Source organism: Ptychodera flava, chromosome 21 (assembly GCF_041260155.1).
Source record: "Ptychodera flava strain L36383 chromosome 21, AS_Pfla_20210202, whole genome shotgun sequence".
NCBI classification, from domain to species: Eukaryota; Metazoa; Hemichordata; class Enteropneusta; family Ptychoderidae; genus Ptychodera; species Ptychodera flava.
In genome coordinates this window covers 30,052,399-30,076,432 of record NC_091948.1, presented here as the reverse complement: position 1 = coordinate 30,076,432, position 24,034 = coordinate 30,052,399, and the positions used below count along the sequence as shown (strand labels likewise).

Below are 24,034 nucleotides of genomic sequence, written 5' to 3'. Positions count from 1 at the left end.
TTGTAAGTTTTGTAATTTGCATGATACAACTCAACATCGTTATTTTGAATGTATTATTGGTAGAGAAGTGTGGAAAACGATAGAAAGAGAAGTGTTTCAGAACTTATATAATATATGGATACATTATCATGGCAAAACATAGTGTGTGGACTTAAATAGCAAACTCAACTTGATTGTGTTAGTAGCAAAATGGACAATACACAAAATTTCATTGTACAAAAACAAACAATTCACATCTGAGACAATTATTGCAATGTGAATTACAACAAAGGAATTTGATTTAAGTTCATCTTTTTTCTGTTATAGTTTAAGTGTGTAGCATTACCACCAGGTTTGAAAATGTTGTATATGCATTTTGTGATGTAAAACTTATTTTTCATTCGAAATAAATAAAGAAGGAATTTTAACGAGAAAAAAAATCATTGCCACATCATATCATTGACTCATCCATACATTTAGTAAATTAGTCTCCATTTTTCAACAAAGGTTTCAATTGAAAGACTGTTTTAACCTGGACTTGTACAAGCAAATGTGAAATAAACAAAATAATGATGAAAGCATTCCTACATGGTGTGTGTGTGTGATATACTAGGTCATATGACAATCTGTTTGATGAGGTTGTCTCTGAATATGCATATGTTCAGGAAATCAAGTGCCTATAGTCTGTCTTCACTATACTTCTGGTACTATAGGAGTTTGACTTGCCGAACACCTGTGTGTACAAGTAGTCAATAAAACACAGAGATACTGTCAGGTTGACCAATCTTCTACACTTTGTTAAAACTGAACAAAACACTTCTCCATACTCAAGGTACACACATGGTGAAAATGCTGTTTGCTTCAGTAGAGAGCCATAGTGCAAAATGGAGCACTGACATGCTAATATGCATCGTGTGCGACTCCTTTAGCGTGGTGAAAATAAAATTTAATTTTTTGTAAACATTATATGAATATCTGTTTATCATTACACACATTCTTGAAAATGTTACATATATCAAGTATTAATGGTCAGCCATGTGGCCCTCATAGACCAATGGTAGTGTCTCTAATTGTTGTATGCATGGCACAGTATAACAGTAAAGTATGACATGACCAAAACTAATTGGCACTGCATAGCATTTCAGAAGTATTTTATGTAGCTAGGCAGTATGGTTTCTGAAAATGACAAGGTCCCAACTCTCTGAGTGAAAGTGCATATTTCAATTAGATTTAGATAACTCATTTAGTGTCATATAGCAAATTCTAGAGTGGTTGATTCAGGACAAAGTCATAAAGCAAATTCAAGAGTGGTTGATCATCAGCGCTTTGTACTACGTGATTAAAATCAGTTTACAGAGTGTGTATAACTAGCACTAGACTTGGTACAAGTGTGTGAATAAAACTATTTTTTGGTTTAAAAAAAAAGTTAAAAAAAGTGAAGGTAGAGTATGATCAGTGATTATGGTCAGTTTGCAAAAAAGAAACACTACTTTGATATTACTGAATTATTTTTATTCTCCAAAATCATCAAATTTGAAACTAAACTAGCACCCTTGTAGTTCTAATAGAAAAATCTCAATGGATGATCCATGATTGATATTTCCTGCAAACGACATATGGTTGGAGATCATGAAATGAGATTTCAACAGAATTTCATGGGTTTTGCCAAATAAATGCTCATAGATTCTGTTTGGTTGACAGCTTATGTAGAATCAACAAATATTTCATTCCATATATATCAAGAATATTGCACTTCATTTATATTTGATATCAATAACTTTCAGATGAACAAAGATGTGTTTGAATTCCCCTCTGGACCACTAGCTGTAACTTTTGATGAGTCTTTTGTTCTGCAAGTCAATTGCAAGTTCCTGTTCTATCCCCAAAGTATGTTGAACTGCCCACTATTTCACTTGTCAACAGAGCATTGATAAAATGCACTCTTATTGTTTATACCGGTATTTAAATTCTAGTCCAGCCTTAACTTGTAAACAATAACTATGCAGTCTACACATGTACAGGTTGCATTGACAAGCGAAATACTGTATATCTCAACATGCTTTGGGGAATAGAACAAGAAACTTGAGTTGACATTACAAACAAGAATAGTAAACAAATAACAATAACAAATTACAGCTACTGGCCCTTGTTAATTTAAAATATCATGATTAACAAGACTTTTTGTATTTTAGTTTAACTGTCACTTTTAACAATATTGTCTTTCATAATTGACTACTGTCATCTACACTGAACAAAGACAAAATATGGTCTGGTTATTTGCATCCAGTCTGCAACTCACTCTGCTGTTAAAGATAGGTCCAATATGGGAGTCAATATTTGGTCTGCCACAAATACTGACCAAAATGGCAACTGCAGGATGTTAAAATTGTAAAATGACTACCAGGTTACATGAGTAATCTCAATATGGCTGCCTTGGGCAAACCATCAGTCACACAAAAGTGACATGGAAAGAAGAAGTTCAATCAATAAAAGTCTCAGTAGACACCACCAGAACACTGAATCATTGACTTGCTGGAGTGGATGCAAATATTAGTGACTCTTCATATCCTAATATACACGCATATAAGATTCAGATGCATTTCACACTTGCTATTAAAGGCAGACGTTGTTCATAAGTTTAACACCTCAAAACATATCAATTAATTTCATAAAACTTTGAAAAGAAAACGAAGGACTAAAAATCAATGTCATAACAATAAGAACTAATGTGAGAACCAGAGATTGTAGGATGTGATATAAAGGAAACACACGATGAATTCATTAGTAATTAGACTGTGACAGTGCATATATACATACCCTTAAGAGATACAGTTGTCGATACTGCGCTCAAAGGTCATATGGGACCCATATGACCAATGTAAACACTGTATCCAAGGTACGACAGTGATATGATGAAACTTAAAACATGTCTTTCATAATCTACATCCTATAATTTAAATGTTGCAGCTATGATGATGAGGTGCTTCTAGATATCGTGCACAAAATACTTGTTTCTATACAAGAAACTTGCATAGGCGCAGTTCCCTTTTAATAATAAAGACAGGACTTTCTTGGAATGGTGTATTGGATTATATCCTGAAAGCCAGCTTGACAAATCGCCATGACCAATGGCATTGTCCCGATCACAACTGACACATTTGATATGAGCCATTCCATGGGCAAAAGCAAACAGCAAACAGATTTAGTTATACCATTTCTTGATGTACACAAACGATACACATCAGTGACCGCACAAATGAACAGTAAAATTTCAGACATTAATTTTAGATACATTTCTCAAACGTTATTTTAAAAAATTGAAATCGCAATACACTAATATTATATCACACTTTACATGTCACTTCACAATGCTTCATACAAAACTTCATAAAAGAGTCTGTCACATGACAAAATAATTACAAGTTCTTTCTGAAAAAATATCTACATCAAAGATTTTAAACGAAACTTTTAAGAAATTGCAATGGAAGTTGTGAAGGTTTCACATTTCTTGTTTTTTAATTCTCAAAAGTTTGCATCCTAAAATAACTACAATAACAAGTTTGTACATTTTCTATGACATATTTGAATGTTATTACAAGGATTAAAATGGTGTCATATCATGTTATTTGAAGGGAAATATGAAATAATTATAAAGTAATTTAGAACCATACGACTGAAATGACCACAAAGGATGCTATATTTATTACAGGTGTTGGAGGACTGGATAGCATGTATGTATTGGAAAGTGGGATGGAAAATGTACAAATATAGGGACATGAGATACTTGGACCCTTGGAGATATTTGCATGCTTACAATACTGCAACACAAACTTACAAACTTTGTTGGGCTTTTACAGTGAAAATGATATCTTAACATTCTTAAGATTTATATATATATGCAGCACTCGGTACTAGGAAGCTATTCCACACAGCAGCAATCAAAAATGGAGTATATCTCAATGCCAGAAAATGTGTTTAAGAGGTAATCTCACAACAAACTGCTCAAAAGAATGTACTAAAAAGCTTGAACTTTGACTGCTGTTAGTGTTAAACATCTGAAAGGCTGCTGAACCTCCATACAAGTTACTGTACAAGCATATTGAGTCATCTTAAAACCAAAGCCATACAGCTGCATATTCTCATCAATGGGTCAGTTGTGGAGTACTTTTTTCACATTTCAAATAATCAGAAAAATCATTAGGAAAAAAGAATGTTCTGTGGCTACATCAGAACAAACATTCTTTGATTGTTAAATTCAATATTTTTCTGTCAGGAAGCATTTAAAATGTATCAGATTATGGAAGAATTTACTGCTTATAAAACTGTTGATGATACGCCTGGTTACTAATATATCCCTAAGTACATGATACACAGTGGTTGAAATTTGTCAGTTTATTTCATGCATAGTTAAAATTTTACTTTGTAATTTTTATATCTGGGAAAACATCTGATTGCTTGGAATTTCTTTCATCTTTTTGGAATCACTTTTTCTTGCGTTCAAGTGCAGCTTTGCCATCTCTTCCTTCTGAAATTCCCTTCACAAAGAACTCTGGGTAGTTTACACATCTCCATGCCAACAGTTGAGGGATTATCAGAAGGCTTAAATTGACTAACCAGAACACTGGTCTGGTTTCCATGGGAGCTCGAAATCTGTACGGTGTACGGGAATGTAATGAACAGCCGATATGTGTGAACTGTGCCTGTCATTCAAAAGAAAAGTTAACATTAGAAATTGTTTACACTGGAAATGTAAACTGCCGTACTTTTGCCATTTTCACATTGCTCCAAACACTGTATGTATGACCTGACAAAGTTCAATGTTTAGAAAACACTCTAGAAATACCTCTAGAAATATTTTAAATACCTGTCCACATGTGAAATATGTTTTATCACCTGTAAGGATTTTTCATCATTACAGAATGTGACAACTCACTGGAATTCTCCCAGTCAGCTATTAGCATTCAATTGTAAGAATACAAGAAATACACTTTAACGAAAAAGTCTTTCTCAAAGGTGAAACCGTCAGTCAAGTAAATATATACTTTAATCCTTTCACCATCAGAGTTTGGTAATTGCCCCGTACTATCAATGCAAAGGGTAGACAGGCAAATGGGTTAAATGGCTTAACATTTTTTACACAACACTTATTTTCAACTGCTGATCACTTGTGCATGAATTTATATTTCCATTTTTGGTGACGCCATTACTAAATCTGAACTAACACCCCTGCAATAGCAATTTGTGGAGATTTTATCTTGCTGGTAAAATGCAGTCTGACTCGAGTTCTAGTAGGCTTCATGACAGCCTTGGTGTCTCGGATAATTTGTGTTCTGAAAGTACTGTTGAAAGATAGTATAAGGAAGATGTACACCTATATAGACATGTAATGCATACAGTACCTGTGCTGCAGCCCCTGCATGTACTAGTGACCAGTTAACCATCCACTGACATCCAGGGTTCATTAAGCCATATATACACATGATGTAATACGGCACAAAGTAGAAAAGGTAAACCAGCATCTGACAACAGAGGACAATATAGAAATAACGGACGACGCGCTGACCATTAACGTTTATTTGTGGGCAAGGGCGAGAGGAAAGCCAAAAATTAACGGGCGAGGCTTGCCGAGCCCGTTAATTTGGCTTTCCTCGAGCCCGCGCCCACAAATAAACATTAATGGTCAGCGGGGAGTCTGTTATTTCCATTATATTATCAACGAACCCAAGAAAACCGTCAAAATATCCGAAAATTTCAGGAGCGAACGACAACTGGGCCCCAGAAACTGAGCATTACGCGACGCACTGTCACGCGCGCTGTAAAATATTGGCGAATCCGGAGATGTTTTCAGAAAAAAGTATGTCAACTTGACCTACAAGTGCTCCATTTTATTTTGTGATTGATTGTGATTTACGTTTGAGCTGTAAAGTTACGATACTTTGAGTTGTTAATCTTATTATTCATATTCACGGGCATATAAACAGACCATTACTGTGTATTTGTGGTCAGTCACGTGGTTCAGCTCGACCAATCGAAATGCGACAGGCAGTGCATGGTAATATAATGTACATTCAGTGTCAATGGCATCAGTGCACAAAAAAAGCTGGATATTTACTACATTTTCTCTCATGTCTGGTTAAAATGAACACCCTGAATGAATCTAGTAAAACTGATTGATGCTGTAGAAACATACTTAAATGGGAAATCCAAGGTTACAAACACTTCAACGTTGCTAAGCCAGTCAGGCTATGCAAAGTAATTTCAGAGTGACAGAATAATATCTAAAGATAACTACTTTCAGAAGTTGTGTATGATACAGTCACTTGAGCTATACATTAAAATTAATACAAACTGAAAATGTGACTTTCCTAGGAACGAAAGAACAAGTGATAGATGACAATTATATAAAGACAATTACAAATTACTTTGCCACTGAAAACCAATGCCTGTTTGCCTTATGGACATATGCATGCACTTTATGCAACAGCAGTATTGCTACAGTAATTTAATTTGTTTGAACATATTTACTGTGTGATCATTCTTCAATTACAGTTCTCTAGGGGTCTATGCCCTATGATTAATTCATTTATAGGGGCTTGGTCTAACACCGGTCTAACATTTTTATTGATAAACAGACACAGCATCTTCCATCCTCATTTGTATATTGACACACACACAGATTTGTCACAACAACTAGGACAGAGAGGTTTCACCTTATCTGACCTTTTCTATGTAACACATTGACTAGATTTCATTGCTATATTTGGTCATCAGCATATGGCTGTTTGGATCAGACAAAACGACATCCCTTATAAGCTGACCAGCTCCCTCTACAGTTGACCTTATGAAACAGGTGGGGTGATCAACTCTCTTAATTTCTCTCAGGAGAAACCACATAAACTAAATTGATTCAAATTAGAACTGTAGATGAGCAATGCCTTCACCTCACACCTTTGAACTGTATGTCATTTTACATCTACTGTAACCTACCACTTAGAGACATCCAATAGATTGTCATGATTGAACATGAAGACTCCTTTTAACCTAGACATATATGCTGTACCATGAATCATCACATCAAACTCAATCACATCCTGGGTTAGACTGAGTTAGGGCTAATTGTAACTTTACAATAATGTTGGTAACTTACTTGAAGTTTTGGATAGATGATATCATCTGTGAGGTAGGGTTCATATTTTTGAAGGTACGTCTGTGTTATGTCCATTGGACTATCTAAAGCTGCCTAAAATGAAGAAAATGGAAAATATATTTATCAACCTATGATCAACACACAATAACAGTGGTAAACAACATATATATTTCTTTGCAAGTCAGTATCAATGAAACTTATCAATTGTTGAATATTATCACAGTAAAGGAAAAATTAAAATATGCTGCAGTTTTCCTTAATAATTAAAGTCATTAAAATTTATGGATGTCCCTTTTTGTTTCAGCTTTTCTGATTAGTTTTAGTTTCCATGGTATTTGACTGTTATTGTCTATGAGAGATTTACAGTGCTCACCATTCCTCTGATGTTGCCGATAGCGATGAGAAAGAGAAGACAAATGATAAGGAAGACATCTAGAGGTCTCTGCAACAAGCTCTTCTTCTGGGCCTTGTCTGTCTGTGGTATTCAATAAAGTTGGTTTTAAATTCAGAAATTAGTTTTTGTTTTGCTCATAAGATCTAGAATTGCTGCATTTCAGTAATTTTCAAATTATTTCATCACACTAAAATGCAAAGCTGAATTCATTTGCACTGTAGAATATTGACGTTTGTGAATTTCTTTTTTGTCCTCAAATTACAAATCTGTACGTCATATGAGATAATCAGTTTTGACCCAACTCAGTGAGTCATATCTGTACTTTTAAAATGGTACATGTAATTTTCGACATTTTTTGAATAAATAATTAATAACCCAAACTTTATAGGTAAGTATGGCTTAATCATCTCACCTAAATAAGTTTTGAATCTACCCAAAGAAACAGTGGGGAAAAGATGTTTGATTTTCTGTTAAAACCACTAATACTGGCAGTATTCAAGGCAGTGAGTTCATTGCTTGGATAGTTCAGCCGTTTTACAGAAAGCACTGCCATATTTCATTGAAATCTGAATTCTTTTTGTATACAAACATGAAAATTACTAATCTGACATTGGATGTTGATCTGACTGTGTAACGTTCAGGATATCTCTGAATACAACCATGCTTAATGAGAAATGATATGCATGCCACTGTTAAAATTTAGCTTCAAGATCCCTCAACAAAACTGTGAAGTCCCACAACCATAAAGAGTTCATGCTATGTGGACTTCAACCCATACAGATTGGTTATCATTGGATAATTCTTCTCTAAAAGTTAAGAATAATAGACAGACATAAAACTCATTGATAGTTGATCTAACAGTTTAAGAGCTAACACTTTGGGAAATCTGCATGGCAATTTCTCAAAAAGGCACCTTTTAACTTAAACTTCACATTCATGCATTCAACCTCTTCGTGTTTACAGGTATATGTCATGATCCAAAAACAGAAAAGTACCGACAGGAAGTATGGAAATACAATAATTCTAGCCTTGAACTTATCAGTGGCTATCACTTACTTTGGATGCTGGAATTTCAATTTTTCTCTTTGAGGTAAGCAATCTGAAGCCGATTACAAGTGGAATGATGACGTAGGGCGTGTTGAGGAAGTATGATGCTCTGACACTTTTACCATTCTTTCCGATGAGATTACCAGGCATAAACACTACCATACTGTTAACTATAGATCCAACCCAGTACAGACCAACTTCATGGTAACTTTCACTGAAATAGTAAAAACATTCAGCTACTGACATAATTTATTTTACTTGTAATATAATTTTACTACTGTGAGAGTTTCCACATTATCACAGAGTATCATGTAGGAGTCTCAATTGCTCTATCTTTTCACAACACTTTCATGATTTTGATTTCAAAAGAAGATTTGTTATACATGTATACACCTAAAGTCGTAATATATGTTGTATTACAGTAAAACACTTCTCTTGGTCCATCTTGAAGCTTTGATGTAAATACTTTTTCCTTCAATCATCACCTGTCATCGTTACTTTGTACATGAAATGAAAAAGACTGCATTCAGTGACTATATCTATGTATATAGAAACCCCTATTTTGCAAACAATAGACTCAACAGTCATCAACTTTGAGAGATGTTAAGGTAGAATGCCCTCGGGGACAGATATTCAGACTTTCAAACTTTTTCAATTCTTTTCTGATCTATCACTTGTGGCGATTCATTTTAAAGCTCTTTTTCACCATCTTAGTTTTTTGAAAATTGAAAATTTTATATTTTCTCCACAGAGTTAACACAGGGATGGCAGCCATTTTGAATTCCAAATATCAGTAAATCTTGCGAATTTGTTTCTCTAGTACCAAAATTTTTTATTCTTGATTTTGAAAGAGTATGGTTGAAATATCCCTTGAGGAGAGTTTGAGCAAAGGCTTAAGTCTTTCACTTTCGAGGCGCATACTACCTTAAAGTATGGACCTGATGTGGTAAATTACCAAAGCTCTTCATAAATACTCTGTGCAATAAATAGGCTTATTCCTACTGTACTCCCTGATGGCTGTTCACCATAGATGTCACTATATACATCATAAATTATCATACTTGTACGAACACAGGAATAAACTGCATCAAAAAAATGATCTTGACCAGACTTGTTTTTTTTTAATATCATTTCCAATATTTGCACAAGGAACAGCATACTTGGTATTTACAATGAACAATCAATGATCAAACCCACGGTCCATCCACACAGTGTCAAAATGCACCCATTAAGCCATTGAGTGCTGTAAATTTTCCCGCAAAAAATTTTAGTGCAACATTTTACCAATTTTTATGAATTTTTCTGTACTTTTTTTATAATTTTGAAGCACATAGACATCACATTTCAATGGCTACAGTTTTTTAACAAAATTTTAGCAAAAATCTGAAAAAATTTGACTGGAGTATATTTTGTAAAGGCGACAAAAATTGACTTTGGCGCTCAAAGGGTTAATATATCCGTTGAATGGGTGAAATTTTCACTCTATGATATTCAATGAAATGTTGAGCACAAAAGGAAACAAATTTGTAAATACTTGTGCTCATGATATTACCTACATATTAGTATATACTGGTATGTGGGTAATATACCTGTATATATCATTATATCATACCAGTACATTGATGGTGGAAATACAGCGATCTGATTGGTTGAGACTCGAAAAGAACCATGGTATATTGGCAATATACCATGGCTGGCATACGCACGAGCTCTCAGCTTGAGCAAAACTCCGTTTATGACGTTCAACACCAGAATTTCAATATACTGTTATGATATAGTAGCAATAAATCACACCCAGCGACGGTATACCACTCGATTTTGACCAGTTCACTTCATATATGCACTCGCTATCGCTTGTGCATATATGTAGTGAATTGGTCAAAGTCTTGTGGTATACCATCGCTGGGTGCTTTATTGCTTAAATATATACCGGTACCAGTATATACCAGATCAGTGTATCAGCCAATTATCATTTGCAGAAACACATGCATGTGTTATCATGACCATACATGTATTCCTATGGGACAACTTGTAATAGTTGCGGTATATCTCAGAAGTAAGCTTCTTTTGGTGTTTTACATGTTTTATGAGAAGTTTCATTTTTTATTCAACATACTGAAACATGTCTAGTGGTTGGTTGAAAATTGAACACTTCAGTTCTGCATAATGTTCAGGCACTATCATGGCAATTTGTGGTAGATATGGTGACCAAAATATTGTCATCAAAATGTCCACATGTTACATCACAACAAGCAGGTCAAAGTTCTAACTGCTGAAGACGGTGTAACTTTATTGTCAGCTATCAATGAAGACATTATATTGAAACAAAACTAAATGTCACAAGGTCATGACTTTGACAAAATTTCATGATCCCTTCAGAGGAATGTCTACTACACTCTATATATTCAATTTTATTTGTCATGGCATCTCTGAATCTTTCTAAAATTTCTGAGTTTCTTTGTGATATTCTTCCCATGTGCAATATCTTTTTTTTAATTGCACAGAACAAGAATTAAGACACTCAATTCGCAGTAACCATAGCATTACATAGATGACACGATTGGAAAACATTCCAATTCCAACAGTAACTTCCGTTTTATCATTATGATCCTTATCACAGCTAGTGAGGATCCTTACAGAAGACAGTATACCATAGCAGATATCAACAGAGTAATTTTTTTATAAAAGAGGTATTTTTGCAGTACAAATTATTACCAGTGATTTTTGCTGTTTTAGCCTTTTGAGCAGTGAATATATATAAAGTTAGTAGCCTTAGGATTTAAGCATTCACAACTCAGTAGACAGTATACAAGCACCAAGCTCCCATGTACTGCACTGACATGTGGTAGCATTCTGAAAACATTGGGTTTTTTTGCCGAGCAATGAGTCTATTGAATAAAACGACTCTTTGAAGTCTAAATACATCCTTGCTTAAAACTACTTAGGCTGTAACTTTTGATATGTGTCTGCCACATTTCTTCTATTTTTAAACTACAACATTTGTTCCACTCCAAAAATCATGTCGAAATGCCCTGTGTTCAGCTTGTCAATAAAATGAGTGATCCAGTCTTTAATTAGTCAACTGTCAGTCTGGAAACTTACTAAATATGGTAAATTTACATTTTACATTATATATAGTAATTATTTTTATCAAAGTACGGCTACAACATCTGCTATGATCTCCATATAACCTGTTGCTAGGTGACAGTCACTGACAAACATGGCACAGCAGCTCTGCTAAATTTAGTCTTGTAATGATTTCTACCACAATGTACATTTTGCTCTATTTATGCTCTGAACTTAGAAGTTGATGTCGTGTGCAAATTTAGTGAATTTTGACGCATGTTGTGATAAAAATTGTGCAAAGATTAGTGTACACTATTTTTGCCTCATTTTTATGAGCATTAATTTTCCTACCAGTATATCTAGTCAATGTTCATCATGTAAAATATTTATTATATTATGTAAGTTCCTAGACTAGTAGACTGACTGTACATATGTGCATATAATGTCCAATGTTTTGTTGTAAAATGGATTTTATTCAAGATTAAAATTCATTGGTCCGCAGTATCATTGCACATTGTACTCCATGCATGGCAAAGCTAACAATTTGTACATTCAGTGCATTATAAGGAGAAGAAAACAATGTAGTTTCTTCTATGGAACTAAAATAATGAATGCATTATCAAAAGTTACAGCTACTGTCTCTTTTTCTAAAATAAAATATGCCTGAAATTTGTAAAAGAGATGTATCATATTATTTTACTGAAAACAGTAACCCAAAAATAGAAGAGTTGAGACATCACATCACCATACACTGCATTCCTTACCTTCCTGCCTTAGGGTAAAGCCACCAGCTCCATTCTAAAGAAACATTTTGACGGTGTAAAGTTTGCAGAGCAAAATGACTGGTGGGAATGGTTAGAAATGAGCAAATGCAGTGAGTATGCAAGCAATATGCTGATTTGTCAATTAAATAGCTGCTTGTTGGGTTTATTGAAGAAGTGATTGTGCTGGATAGAGCATGATTTACAGAAGTTTACTGGCAGCAAGCGAGCCAAGCTCTGATTGGTTACAATTTTAGTTAGATTATAATACTCTGCTAAGATGAAGTAATTACATAGGATGTCTTATTTGAAAGTATAGTGACATTTGCGAGGAAGCTGCTAGTTGACTTGTGAATTCTGCTGGTCAGATTTAATTAAAGGGGTGTGGTAATTAACGGAAATGATATGTAAAAGAGTTCATCTCTGTCAGCATTAAGAGTGAATTCTTTTGTAGGGGACATGAGAAAATCATTAACAATAAAGTGATACATAGTACTTACTTCCAGGCAATAGCTGTGACAATAGCAAGCTGCATGAGGTAATGAGCCACGCCATCCCAATAGGTGATCATTGTACCATGGGCTGAACTCAAATACGGTTCACCCTGTAAGTCACACAAAATGGTGAGGGCTGATTGTCAAATGAACACAGTACAAAACCACTTGCATCAACTTTGACCTTATCCCACTATGCAAAGTCAGTCAACTACTGTAGACTTTTAGAGAAAACTAATGAAAAAGTAGATTTCTTTGTATTAAATATCCATTCATGCAAGAGATTTGGATTTGAAATGCTGCATTGTGGGTAACTCACAGTTGATGCATGTGGTTCAGTACATAGATACATGAATCAAAACCGTTACTTACTGCCATGACATAGACGCTGCCATAGCTAAATACATGGCGTAATGGCCAGTACCATCCCAGTAATTTATCATTGTACCATGGGATGAATTAAGATACGGTTCCCCCTACAATAGAAAGACATAAAATATGCAAAACGGAGAGGTTACATGGTGAATGGAATGTGTGAGGGATAGTATATAAAGGGACGTACTTGGATGACTAACATTACATAACCAAATGTTGTGCTGGATTTACTGTATTATAAAATTATATTCTCTTATCTAGATGTGCACAGAAATATTAGACTACTCTTGACAGAAGGAATGAAAGACTACATTACTTGAATAAGTATAATTTTGTGATTAACAAACTTTTGCTCTGGAGATAAATTTCACAGTTGTTTCTACTTCAGAATAATGAGAGATTTAAAGAGATGAGAGCTCTACAGGAAAATGGAAAGCTCTATGCCAGCATCTCCAACAAATAATCTGACCTTTAATACATCATGACAAATTCAGCACGACCTCTACAAGTTGTTTTATTGTCATCATCTGAAATCTTTGCACACACAAAGAAGTAAATTGTGCAATTTATTTGAATAACTTTCCCTATGGGCCAATTATCAAAAATAAGTTTGAATTTTTACATACAAAAGGTCACTGTGACTTGATGGTTAAATTCTTTTTCAGAGACACACAACAAAGAAAGTTTTTGATTCATCCTGGCATTTTAATCAGAACATCAGCATAGACATACAAACTAATTATCAAGGTCACCCGAGTCCACTCATTAACAACAATACTGGTACTATCAGTGCAAAATAAAATGGTGCAATCCTACCAGCACAGTAGTTGCACCAATACACTGTTTCTATTGGTTACAGGTTGCAACAAAATATTGGATTATTATTTTTTGATGTTTTTCATCACCATAAATCTCAGTGCATGGTTAGCATTCAGTTGCCAGCTACACATTGCATTTACTACATCATCACAGTGGATAGGATCACTGTCTCCTTCTTCCCTCACACATCACTTTACTCAGTGTCTCAATACTGCCTACACAAATACTGTATTATGAAGAAAATCATGCTTTCATTACTGTAATGTTGAAAGATTTCTTACCAACTTATTCAGTTCTTAATGGTGCTTACATGTACATACATGAGAGACAGTATAATACCTGACTTTTGCTTACCAGTTCATCAGTAATTTAGTGCCTATGCTGAATTGCACAAATTTTTTCTCTTTTGGTCAATTTTGACAGGTGTAGCATGCTAGCAGGGTACGCTTTCCCATCCAGGACATCTGGTACCACCACTAGGCAGTGGTTCAAGATGGCCATATAGTTGTAATTTTGTGTTTCTTGGAGCTGGTAATTATTTATTACCTTGAATGATACTGAATATTGGACCTGTTTTAACGTCAGAAATTGTTGTCAACTGATGAATACATTTTGTACATTGTATGACCTGTCCTTCTAATATTTCATACCTGCCGTATTGTCTTTTTTTTTATTTCTATTTTAGGTCTGTCACTGGATCACGGAGAATTAATTTCAGCCTGTCTTTCCTCATCTCATTCAATTCTTGTAAAATGTCACTGGAATACCAAAGACTGTATTCTCGATCTCATACAGACCTACATGTAGTTTTATTGTTTGACATTATATTCCTTCAAATTGTAATTTTACAATCACGTAGGGTCTTTCTGGCATTCTGGCATCTACTTTTAATCTTTTTAATCCATTAGAGTATCTCTATTTATGTAAATTTTCTTTTCTTTTTTTTTGCCACAAGGTTAAAGTTCACAATAACCATATTGAATTGATCGGTTCAAAGTATGCCTAGTAATTAAGCCAACTTGCAATCTCCTTGATCTTCCACAAATTCCATATGAGTTGAGAGATCATATCAATCTATAGACTAAATGTGGATGTTTAATTTTGAGATATAGGATAAGTGATAACACTTACTATACTCAGCTATTTTTAATTTGTAACATGTTTGGAGATGCCAAGGGCACACAAGATAAATTTATCACATTCAACCATAGACCCTAGAGTCTATGATTCAACTTGGTGAAAAAGGATTACCAGAAGCTATATTTATAAAGAAAATATATAGAATTATTGGCATTATTTTGCTTGAAGAGATTTAAAGATGAGATAAAAAGATAGATTAGTCTCAGTACAGTATTTGATAACCTTCAAGTTATTTACTGAAGAAAACTGCAACTTGCAAAATGACAGACACTGGTAAGTTAAAGGTCACCATTTTCAAAACATTTCTGTCAATGAGGAAAACAAGACATAAGACATCTGTATCACTGGGAAAGCCTGATATGATCTAAGTACTTTTTTCAAAAAAATATGCATCTCAAGATTGCTAATTAAGTCATGCATCGAACACAGAGCAGTCATAAACCTGTATTATGTGACACAATTCTTCTGCATTACAAATACAATTGCTTTCCTTGCACTATGCTACTAATGTTGAATTTTCACTCTGTATGCTTGGCTGAGTAGCAAGACACGTCTCTCGTTTGTAGGTAATTGTGCAGCACGGTGTAGACCACAGGGCATTCAACACTTTACTTTCAACTTTTCTTGTAAAATGTGACTTTAAAGGGTGTAAAATAATAAGATCATTCACAACATACTGGGATTTATGTCTTTTTACATCATACACTTTGGTATTGTCCTTACCATTACACATCTTGGACAAGCCCACCGCAGTATTATGTACAATGTACTCAACACAGTAATCCAGCTATTTTGTGAATAACCTTGCAGTATTATTTGAAGGTAATCTTACCTCTTTGAGGTAAAATGCCATGAATCCCTGTATTGTTCCGTCCAGTTCCAATCCGATAATTAGATCAACTACGCTAGTGAAGGCAAATACTCCACACACTACAATAGAAAATACAGATTTGTGTAGACGAAAAGCAGTACATATTGTTTCTGTATGCTGCTAGAAATCAAATATACCGTATATACAAGGTGTATAAAGAGTGTGTGCCAATTTTCATCATCAATATTGCCTATAACTTCAAATACTCTACCTGCTATGATGGGTTTTTATTTGCAGAATTTTGAGAAATGGATAGAACATAATGGTGCAAGTGATCGCTTTGGACACATTTTCAATAACAGATCAATGATACATACACTAAAAAGTCTACTAGACAATTTACACAACCATGAGAAATTTCCTAAAAGGGGCGACAATCAATTGAGTAAATTGTTGACTCTATAAATTGCACATAGCTATTTTTCAGTATTTGTGAAGCATTGTCTAAGTCATGTCTGTCTACATCACGGCTACATTGTGTATTTGTTCATTGCTGCATCAGTTGCATTTGGCGGGATCACTATGATTATGATAAACGTTAATTTCACTACGAGTTATCAATACAAGCAAAACTTGATGCGCCCAAATGGAAAATACATTACAGGAAGGATGTAACACTGCAAATAGTAAAACTCACTACAGTTGAAATTTCTGTACATATTAACCACAAATACTTATATAAAGCCAAATAACAGATAGAAACAACCTAGACACATTACCTAACATGGCCATGGTCCCTATGCTAGGAACACTTCAAGGATAATTCTTAATTAAAATTGGAAAATTTACTTCCTAGTATTATACATATTTCACAGCCATTCATAATGCAGCCAAAACATCTAGTATAGTTCCTAAAATCATCCCGGATATCACAAGGTTATCCACTTGAGTCTGTCATTTGTATATTTTATTTTCACAATTCAATGGTAACTGTGAAGCAAAGTATAGCTGTTTTGAATAGTTAGCCTGCCAACTTCATTGAGATTTACTACACTGAAGCTTAGATGTAAGAGTTTATATCACGTACACTTTCAGGAAGCAAAACTGTCAACTGTAATTCACCGATAAAGAATTGAATTATTGATCACAACTTCCTCAGTGGAAGTAACAGCCCTGTTTTGTCAAAACATGGATTCTATTTAGGAACACGAAAAAACAGACTACTGACATTCATATATTACATGGTATGATATTCAATGATTGGTAACATGAATTTCAATTCTTGAAATGTCTGTCTGTCTGTGCTCTATATACATGAGATGTTAACCTGCATGTGAAAAGTTAGTGTAATGCTTTTTACAGAGTACAAAGTGCAGATCTGTGATTTGAAAAATGGGACATGCAGATAAAATTTGTACCAGGTGAAGTATTTCACTGTAATGAACATTTCAAACTTAAGAAAATGAAAATATTTTTAAACAGTGTCGCCTTTATATTTGTTTGTGACTCAATATCAAAGGTGTGACTTCTACTTTTGTTGGTTGCTCTTCAAATGAGATTCAGCATTATCTGGGTGATTATTGAAACGAATTCTGGACTAAAAGTTAATACTTTGACTTCAAAGCAGATAGGCCAAAAATAAAAAGAAGCTGGCAATTTGACACATTTTAATTTTTATTTCTGGCATCATATTTCTTTTCACTCTACAGTGAAAGTCAGCATTGAAATCACATTTCATTTTGTTTTTAAAACGTCTCTAATGCAACTACTCACAAATTTACACCTGTGTGAAATTTTATAGTGCATGTGACTGAAATAGCCATGACTTTGATATTCAAGTTACTTTAGCAAAACTTATCTCGGCCAATAATATTTTTTCAAGTGTTGTAACATAGATGATACTTGGTATACTGAAGATTCCTTTCAATTTTAAATTTGGAGTTGCTATGGTGATGGAATGTTCCAAACAGACACTCAAACCTTGAATACTTATCAATGAACCATGGACGTTACCTATCATTCTCTTGCTACTATGCATGCTATGTGAGATATGAAGCTGTCTGTATGACCAGTACAAAGGTTGCATATGTATCATCAGTACAAAGGTTGCATCGTAAGTTATTGAAAGCTCAGTAAGGTCAGCATACAAAAAAACCAAGCGTTATGTGATTTCATTAAAAAAGTTACACTGGTTAATGGTATATCCTCTGCTCCGATGAACATGCTGCCAGAACTTCAAATTAATATTCAAATTTGCCACCAAGGAGAAGCTGATGGTTTATAACAAATGATCTAGCATACTATAACCCTGTGGCACACCACTTCTCTCTGTGATTACAGGAAATTGTTCATTTATCACAAACTGATATAATCTCAGATTGATAACTGGAGTTAAACAAAGGTTTCAGAGAACACAGCATAGTTATGGCACTATATATTTCTAAAGTTGCAGACTTAATGTCTTGTGACTGCCTTATCGCCTTCGGAAAAAGTTGGCCAGAGTAGTGGTTCTTTACAGTATAGACATTTAAACCATTTTTTTTTGCATTATGAAAAAAAAATTACAGTTCAGATTGTAAACTATGTCAAAGTCTAACAGGCTGTGCAGACAGGATCATGATGGTCTCTGTAACACTGAATTTCTATTTGACAACATTACAAAAGAAGCCAATTTTTATTTCGAAAATAAATGTCTTAAGCTTCAATGTAATTTCTATCGAAACAGAAAATTCATTTCAACAACTTCTTACATTTATAGTTCTGATCGTAATGTATGCAAAACAAGTTCAAAAATATCCTGACACTTTAAATGCATACCCTACTACACTCTAATTGTTGTAAAGTGTCCAGTAAAACTGGCTGAAAATGAGAAATTTTGTATTCTGTAATCCAAAAAGGACACACAGATGTTCACTTTTATGTCAGTGTATCACACTCGAAGCTACGATGAGTTGAAACAGTAACCCTATATTACATGTTTTCTTGTAATATAAGTGCTTAGAATTTTGGAAATTAAAAATTGAGAAAATGCTGGCTGCCACCATACATCAATAGTGACTCAGACAATTTTGATAGTTGCCTGAGATTGTGAGTATCACAGAAACCAGACTTTGGTCTGTCATCAAAGCTTATCTGCTGTTATCTTAGTTACATTGGACTGAGATGCACATGGACTACAGTCTATTGATACACCAGGTCATGACAAGATCATATTCAAACATCTCACATACCAAAAACATCTACAAACAAAAAAATCATCTCTTGAATTTTGACATGTTTCTTCATAGACCTTAAAAACGGAAGGACAGGCAACTAGCTATTTTCTTTCATGTAATCGTGGTTATAATCCGTGAAAAACTTGAACACTCATTAACATAAACCAACGTAACTGTCTGTTTATCTCTCGTATCGCAAGCTCACGGAAATTCCCGTGATTTGAGAGACTTGTCAGACGCGAGATTATGTTAATCACTACAACATTACGATCAGCGCATGCTCAAGCTTTCGCGTCTAATTTCAAAGTGTCGTGTTGTAAACAACAATGGCCGATTGAGTCGGAGACGCGTGAATTTAGTCCTAGTTTTATAAATGTACGTATGACTTCCTCCCAAAAATACTAGTACAAACCACGAAATAAGACACGTAGAAACGTACATTAGCACTGTCATGCATTATTGTTACAACAGAGAAACATGAGACGGCAAGAAAAATTACTCAGAGGAAACGCACAAAATGTTGTGTTGTAAACAACAATGGCCGATTGAGTCGGTGACGCGTGAATTTAGTCCTAGTTTTACAAATGTACGTATGACTTCCTCCTAAAAATACTAGTTCAATCCACGAAATAAAACACGTAGAAACGTACATTAGCACTGTCATGCATTATTATTACAACAGAGAAACATGAGACGGTACGAAAAATTACTCAGAGGAAACGCACAAAATGTCGTGTTGTAAACAACAATGGCCGACTGAGTCGGAGACGCGTGAATAGTCCTAGTTTTACAAATGTACGCATGACTTCCTCCTAAAAATACTAGTTCAATCCACGAAATAAGACACGTAGAAACGTACATTAGCACTGTCATGCATTATTAAGAGGGTAAAAAATTACTTAGTTGAAACGCACAAAAAGATCGTCCATCAACAGCAATCATGATGGCCGATCGAGCTGGAGATGCCTGCACGTGAATTTGGTACAAATTTGGTGAATTTGGTACAAGTTTTTCAATGTAAACATGATTTGCCCCGCAAATACTAGTCAGTTGACGAAATACCTAGCGTTGAAACGTTTACTATCATTGACATGCATTATCATTACAGCAGAGAAATATGACAGGGTACTGTATGAAATTTTCAGTTGACTTGAAACATGAAGTCGCTTCGTAAACAACAATGGCCGATCGGGCTGAAGACGCACGAGTTTTTAGAAATACTACAGTGCCGAAGTGCAAGAAGTACATAATGAAGTAAAAGAAGTTTACAGCATTACACATGAATCAGAAATAAACGGAAGAGTTATCAGGGGTGTACAATGATAGATTGCAAAATTAACTTTGCCGACTCGATCATGAATTGACGGGAATTACAAAAAAACAACAACAATAATATACCTAATAGTGACTCATCTGTCGAAAATGGTAGCAAAATTGTCTGTAAAAATCAATGGGTAATACAATGCTTGAAAACAACGTGAACTAGACCCGGAACAGAACGCGACTTGACTCGACAGCACAGGTATAGCGTCTTCTGTGTAGCTCCAGTGCTGCCAAGACGTCACTGTGTCATCACGTGACGTGTTTTGCGTTTACATAACTGCGCAGAGGATTATAACCCAGATCGTACGGGTAAACACGCAAGTTTCTTTGTCTTTTCTGGCAGTTGCCTGTCCTTCCGTTTTTAAGGTCTATGGTTTCTTCAATACCTAATCTGTGCTCAATTTTTTTCTTAACTACCAGATAAATAAATTTAAAATAAATAAATGTTTAATTTTAAGAGAATAAAAACAATTATTGTGTGGACTAGCTGCACATCACACAGATCTGGACTTTTTATAGAAAATGAAATTCAACCTTGATCTTCTCTTGAAGGATTAAGCTCACACATTAAACTTCATCTAACTAATCTCTAAATATACCTTCTTATCTATTTTACATTTATGATTGTATACATCATACAGATAAATCACCCTAGTACTTGTGGAAGAAGAATAATTTATTCCAGTATCCAAAACAAGCCAATATATGTGATTAGTAATAGGGTATTTGTTGTTGTGACTGGGAGTGGGGCCTGGGGAGTGTGGGTTTGGTGGCCCACCCTTAAAGTACTATTAGTGACTGCACTACAGAAAAAGTACTAACTAATATAGTTGCACCGACATTTAGCTTTCGAATAAACAAATTTGATTTGTGAGAAATACACTGCATCTTGTGGGCATGTCTCAGGCATGGATTCAGCTACATGTATTCATCTTTTGGACCGACCTTTTATATTACTAGTATATCTACGATTTTTAGGCAAGTCCACAGCGATCTACATGCCCGCACGCGTACACCTACTATCAGTCTTAACCCACTGACCCAGGAACTCATGTTTTATTGCGAAGGTAGCGAATGACACGTAAAACATGTAGCGAACGAACGGAACGTCGATAGATCTAGAGATTTCGATTCAACGACGAAGAATGTTTATGCGAGGTTTCAAAGCCAGTGTATTTTATCATAACGCCCTATGCAGTTATATAATTACTCATAGTAAGGCTGAGAACAACAGTGTGAAGTGCTTACCATAAAAGAACCAGTCTCGAGGAGGTTGTTTTTGAAGTTTGCCGATGAGGTATGCAAACACACTGAACAGGCTAAGTACAACCACACCGCAAACGAACACGTATCTGTGGTCCTTGGTAAATGCATTAGATTGACAGAATACGTTACTGGAATCGCTGTAAGCGACATGATGAACACCGCTGTTGCGGCAGACATGTTAGCCATTGGGAACGTTTTATGGATTTCAGCGAAAAGTCCGATTCATACTCGAGAAGCCTTATGCGCTTGTTGTCTGCTCTACTACATGTACATGTACTGGCTGCTGCAACCCTCGGTCCTCCAGCGTACACTGCACTGCAAGTCGATCTTCGACCTGAAGCTGACCCCCGTGTCGCATCGTTACAAACTATCATAAAGCTAGCGACCGATTCAGAATGCAGGCAATCCTAACTTTTCAAAGTCACACTCGCACTGCTCACCTCGACGAAACACAAATTCAAGACGTTACGTTCCATTAAAACATATTAAAACAGTGCGCGTTCAGTAGCCAAGTTACAATTTCCTGTGTTTGCAATATTTTTTGTTCAATGCTTCAAGCATATGTAATAATAACGATAGCAACAGCATTCCCATAGGCCATACCAACATGGAGGACCCCGGGTGGGGACCGGACATCGGAGAACAGAGTGGTCAGGTCCGTGACAAAACCTCTAAATTATCAATAAGAACAACCTATATAGGGCCTATCTACAGGAACAGAAATGTTGCAGAAACTGTGGTTAGTTTGCAATGTTAGAGCAAAAATAAGTACATCAGGGGCAGATCATTTGATATTCGGGGGAGGGGTTTGGAAGATTGCCTGGGCAGCATTATTTTTCTCTCCCTGCTTCACTTGGAATAGATTGTTTTCCACTTGGCCGATTCTGGTAACTTTTTAAATTTCCCTCTCAGAGTAATCTTCATTTTTCGCGCATGCACGACACGATAAAAGTGGATTGGGAACGAAATGTATTCTACAGCAGCACAAATCTGACATGAAACTATAGGCATATAGCATCTGCTAAAGGAAGCTGGGATGTTAGCAAGAGAATAGGCACAACCTGGACTGCAGCGTGATTACTTATGGAGCTGAGGACCAGGTGATTGCAAACGACAAGAAAGAAGTCATTGTAGATACAGTCTGTCAGAATGCACTTCCACAGTCAGGTGATTAAGTTTGTTCTAGGTAGTGCGCTAAAAGCACTTGGAACAAACCTAATATGGTTTTGAAAGAATGCACGCATAGAGGAATATTGATCAAGCAAACGTGACCATGCTCTGAAGCGATACAGTATAGTCCGATAACTCGGGGAGGTTATGAAGGGGTGCCCCCCTCATGACACAGAAACTTTTGAATATTACAAATTAAAAAGCGGTCATTTTTGAAACGTTTTCTCAAGAACGCTCAAAATTATATTAGACAGAATTATTTCCCAAATTTACTTGCAGAGAAAGTGAATATTCCAACTGGAAAACTTTTCAGTAGAAGACACACTTTAAATTTGGAACTTTTTCAGTACCGATCACAAATTCAGCTTGTGTGAGTGTGCACGCGCTTTACAGAAATGGTTGGGATTTCTAAAGTTTCAAAAGTTTATGTGATACATTGATACATGGTCAACAAAATGTAATATAAAAATGGGACACCCAAAGATAAAGATTAATGACTGCAAGTAACTGCCTGTGCATTATTTTCTACTTTATGTCTGCTTTCAATCTTTTTCATTTTACTGCCGTTATTGGCTAGATTTCTATACAAAGGCAACCTTTTGAATCTTCCCCACTGTATCCCCGAAAAAGAATCTTCCGGGTATTCCTCAGGATATCAAATGGTGAACCTCTTGATAACATGTAACCTTCAAATAAATCAGTTGAAAGTTTACAGACAAAAGTCGTAAGCGTCGCTGACAAAGACTCGTGAATCTGAACACAGTCCCTCCTCTGTTGAAGAGGTTGTGGTCCGAATGGCAATTTAATGTCTTGCAATGTCTCCAGAATGTAAAAGCATATTACCCTAAAATATATTCTACTATTGCATGGTACATTAAGTTATGGAATTGAGATTTAAAGCTTTGATGAAGGGTAACTACAAGAAAAAGTTAATGTTCAGTTTGTTAACATTCTACGAAAGAGACAAAATAGAGATGTAGCAGAAAGGGGACCAGGGTCCACACCGAAAATGCTGAAGTACCGGCTT

General features: G+C 35.3%; 1 protein-coding gene across 1 annotated transcript; it reads right to left on the bottom strand.

Annotated features, from left to right (window-relative positions):
• Positions 1-4,295: 4,295 nt before the first annotated feature.
• On the bottom strand, positions 4,296-22,167 carry LOC139121992 (transmembrane 6 superfamily member 1-like). The gene is given in 9 exon segments (XM_070687328.1): positions 4,296-4,679; positions 5,379-5,498; positions 7,127-7,219; positions 7,500-7,601; positions 8,577-8,781; positions 13,261-13,364; positions 16,055-16,152; positions 21,820-21,939; positions 21,942-22,167. Coding segments are annotated over 9 exon segments (1,143 nt in total). The 5' UTR covers positions 22,024-22,167; the 3' UTR covers positions 4,296-4,460.
• Between the last annotated feature and the right edge of the window lie 1,867 nt (positions 22,168-24,034).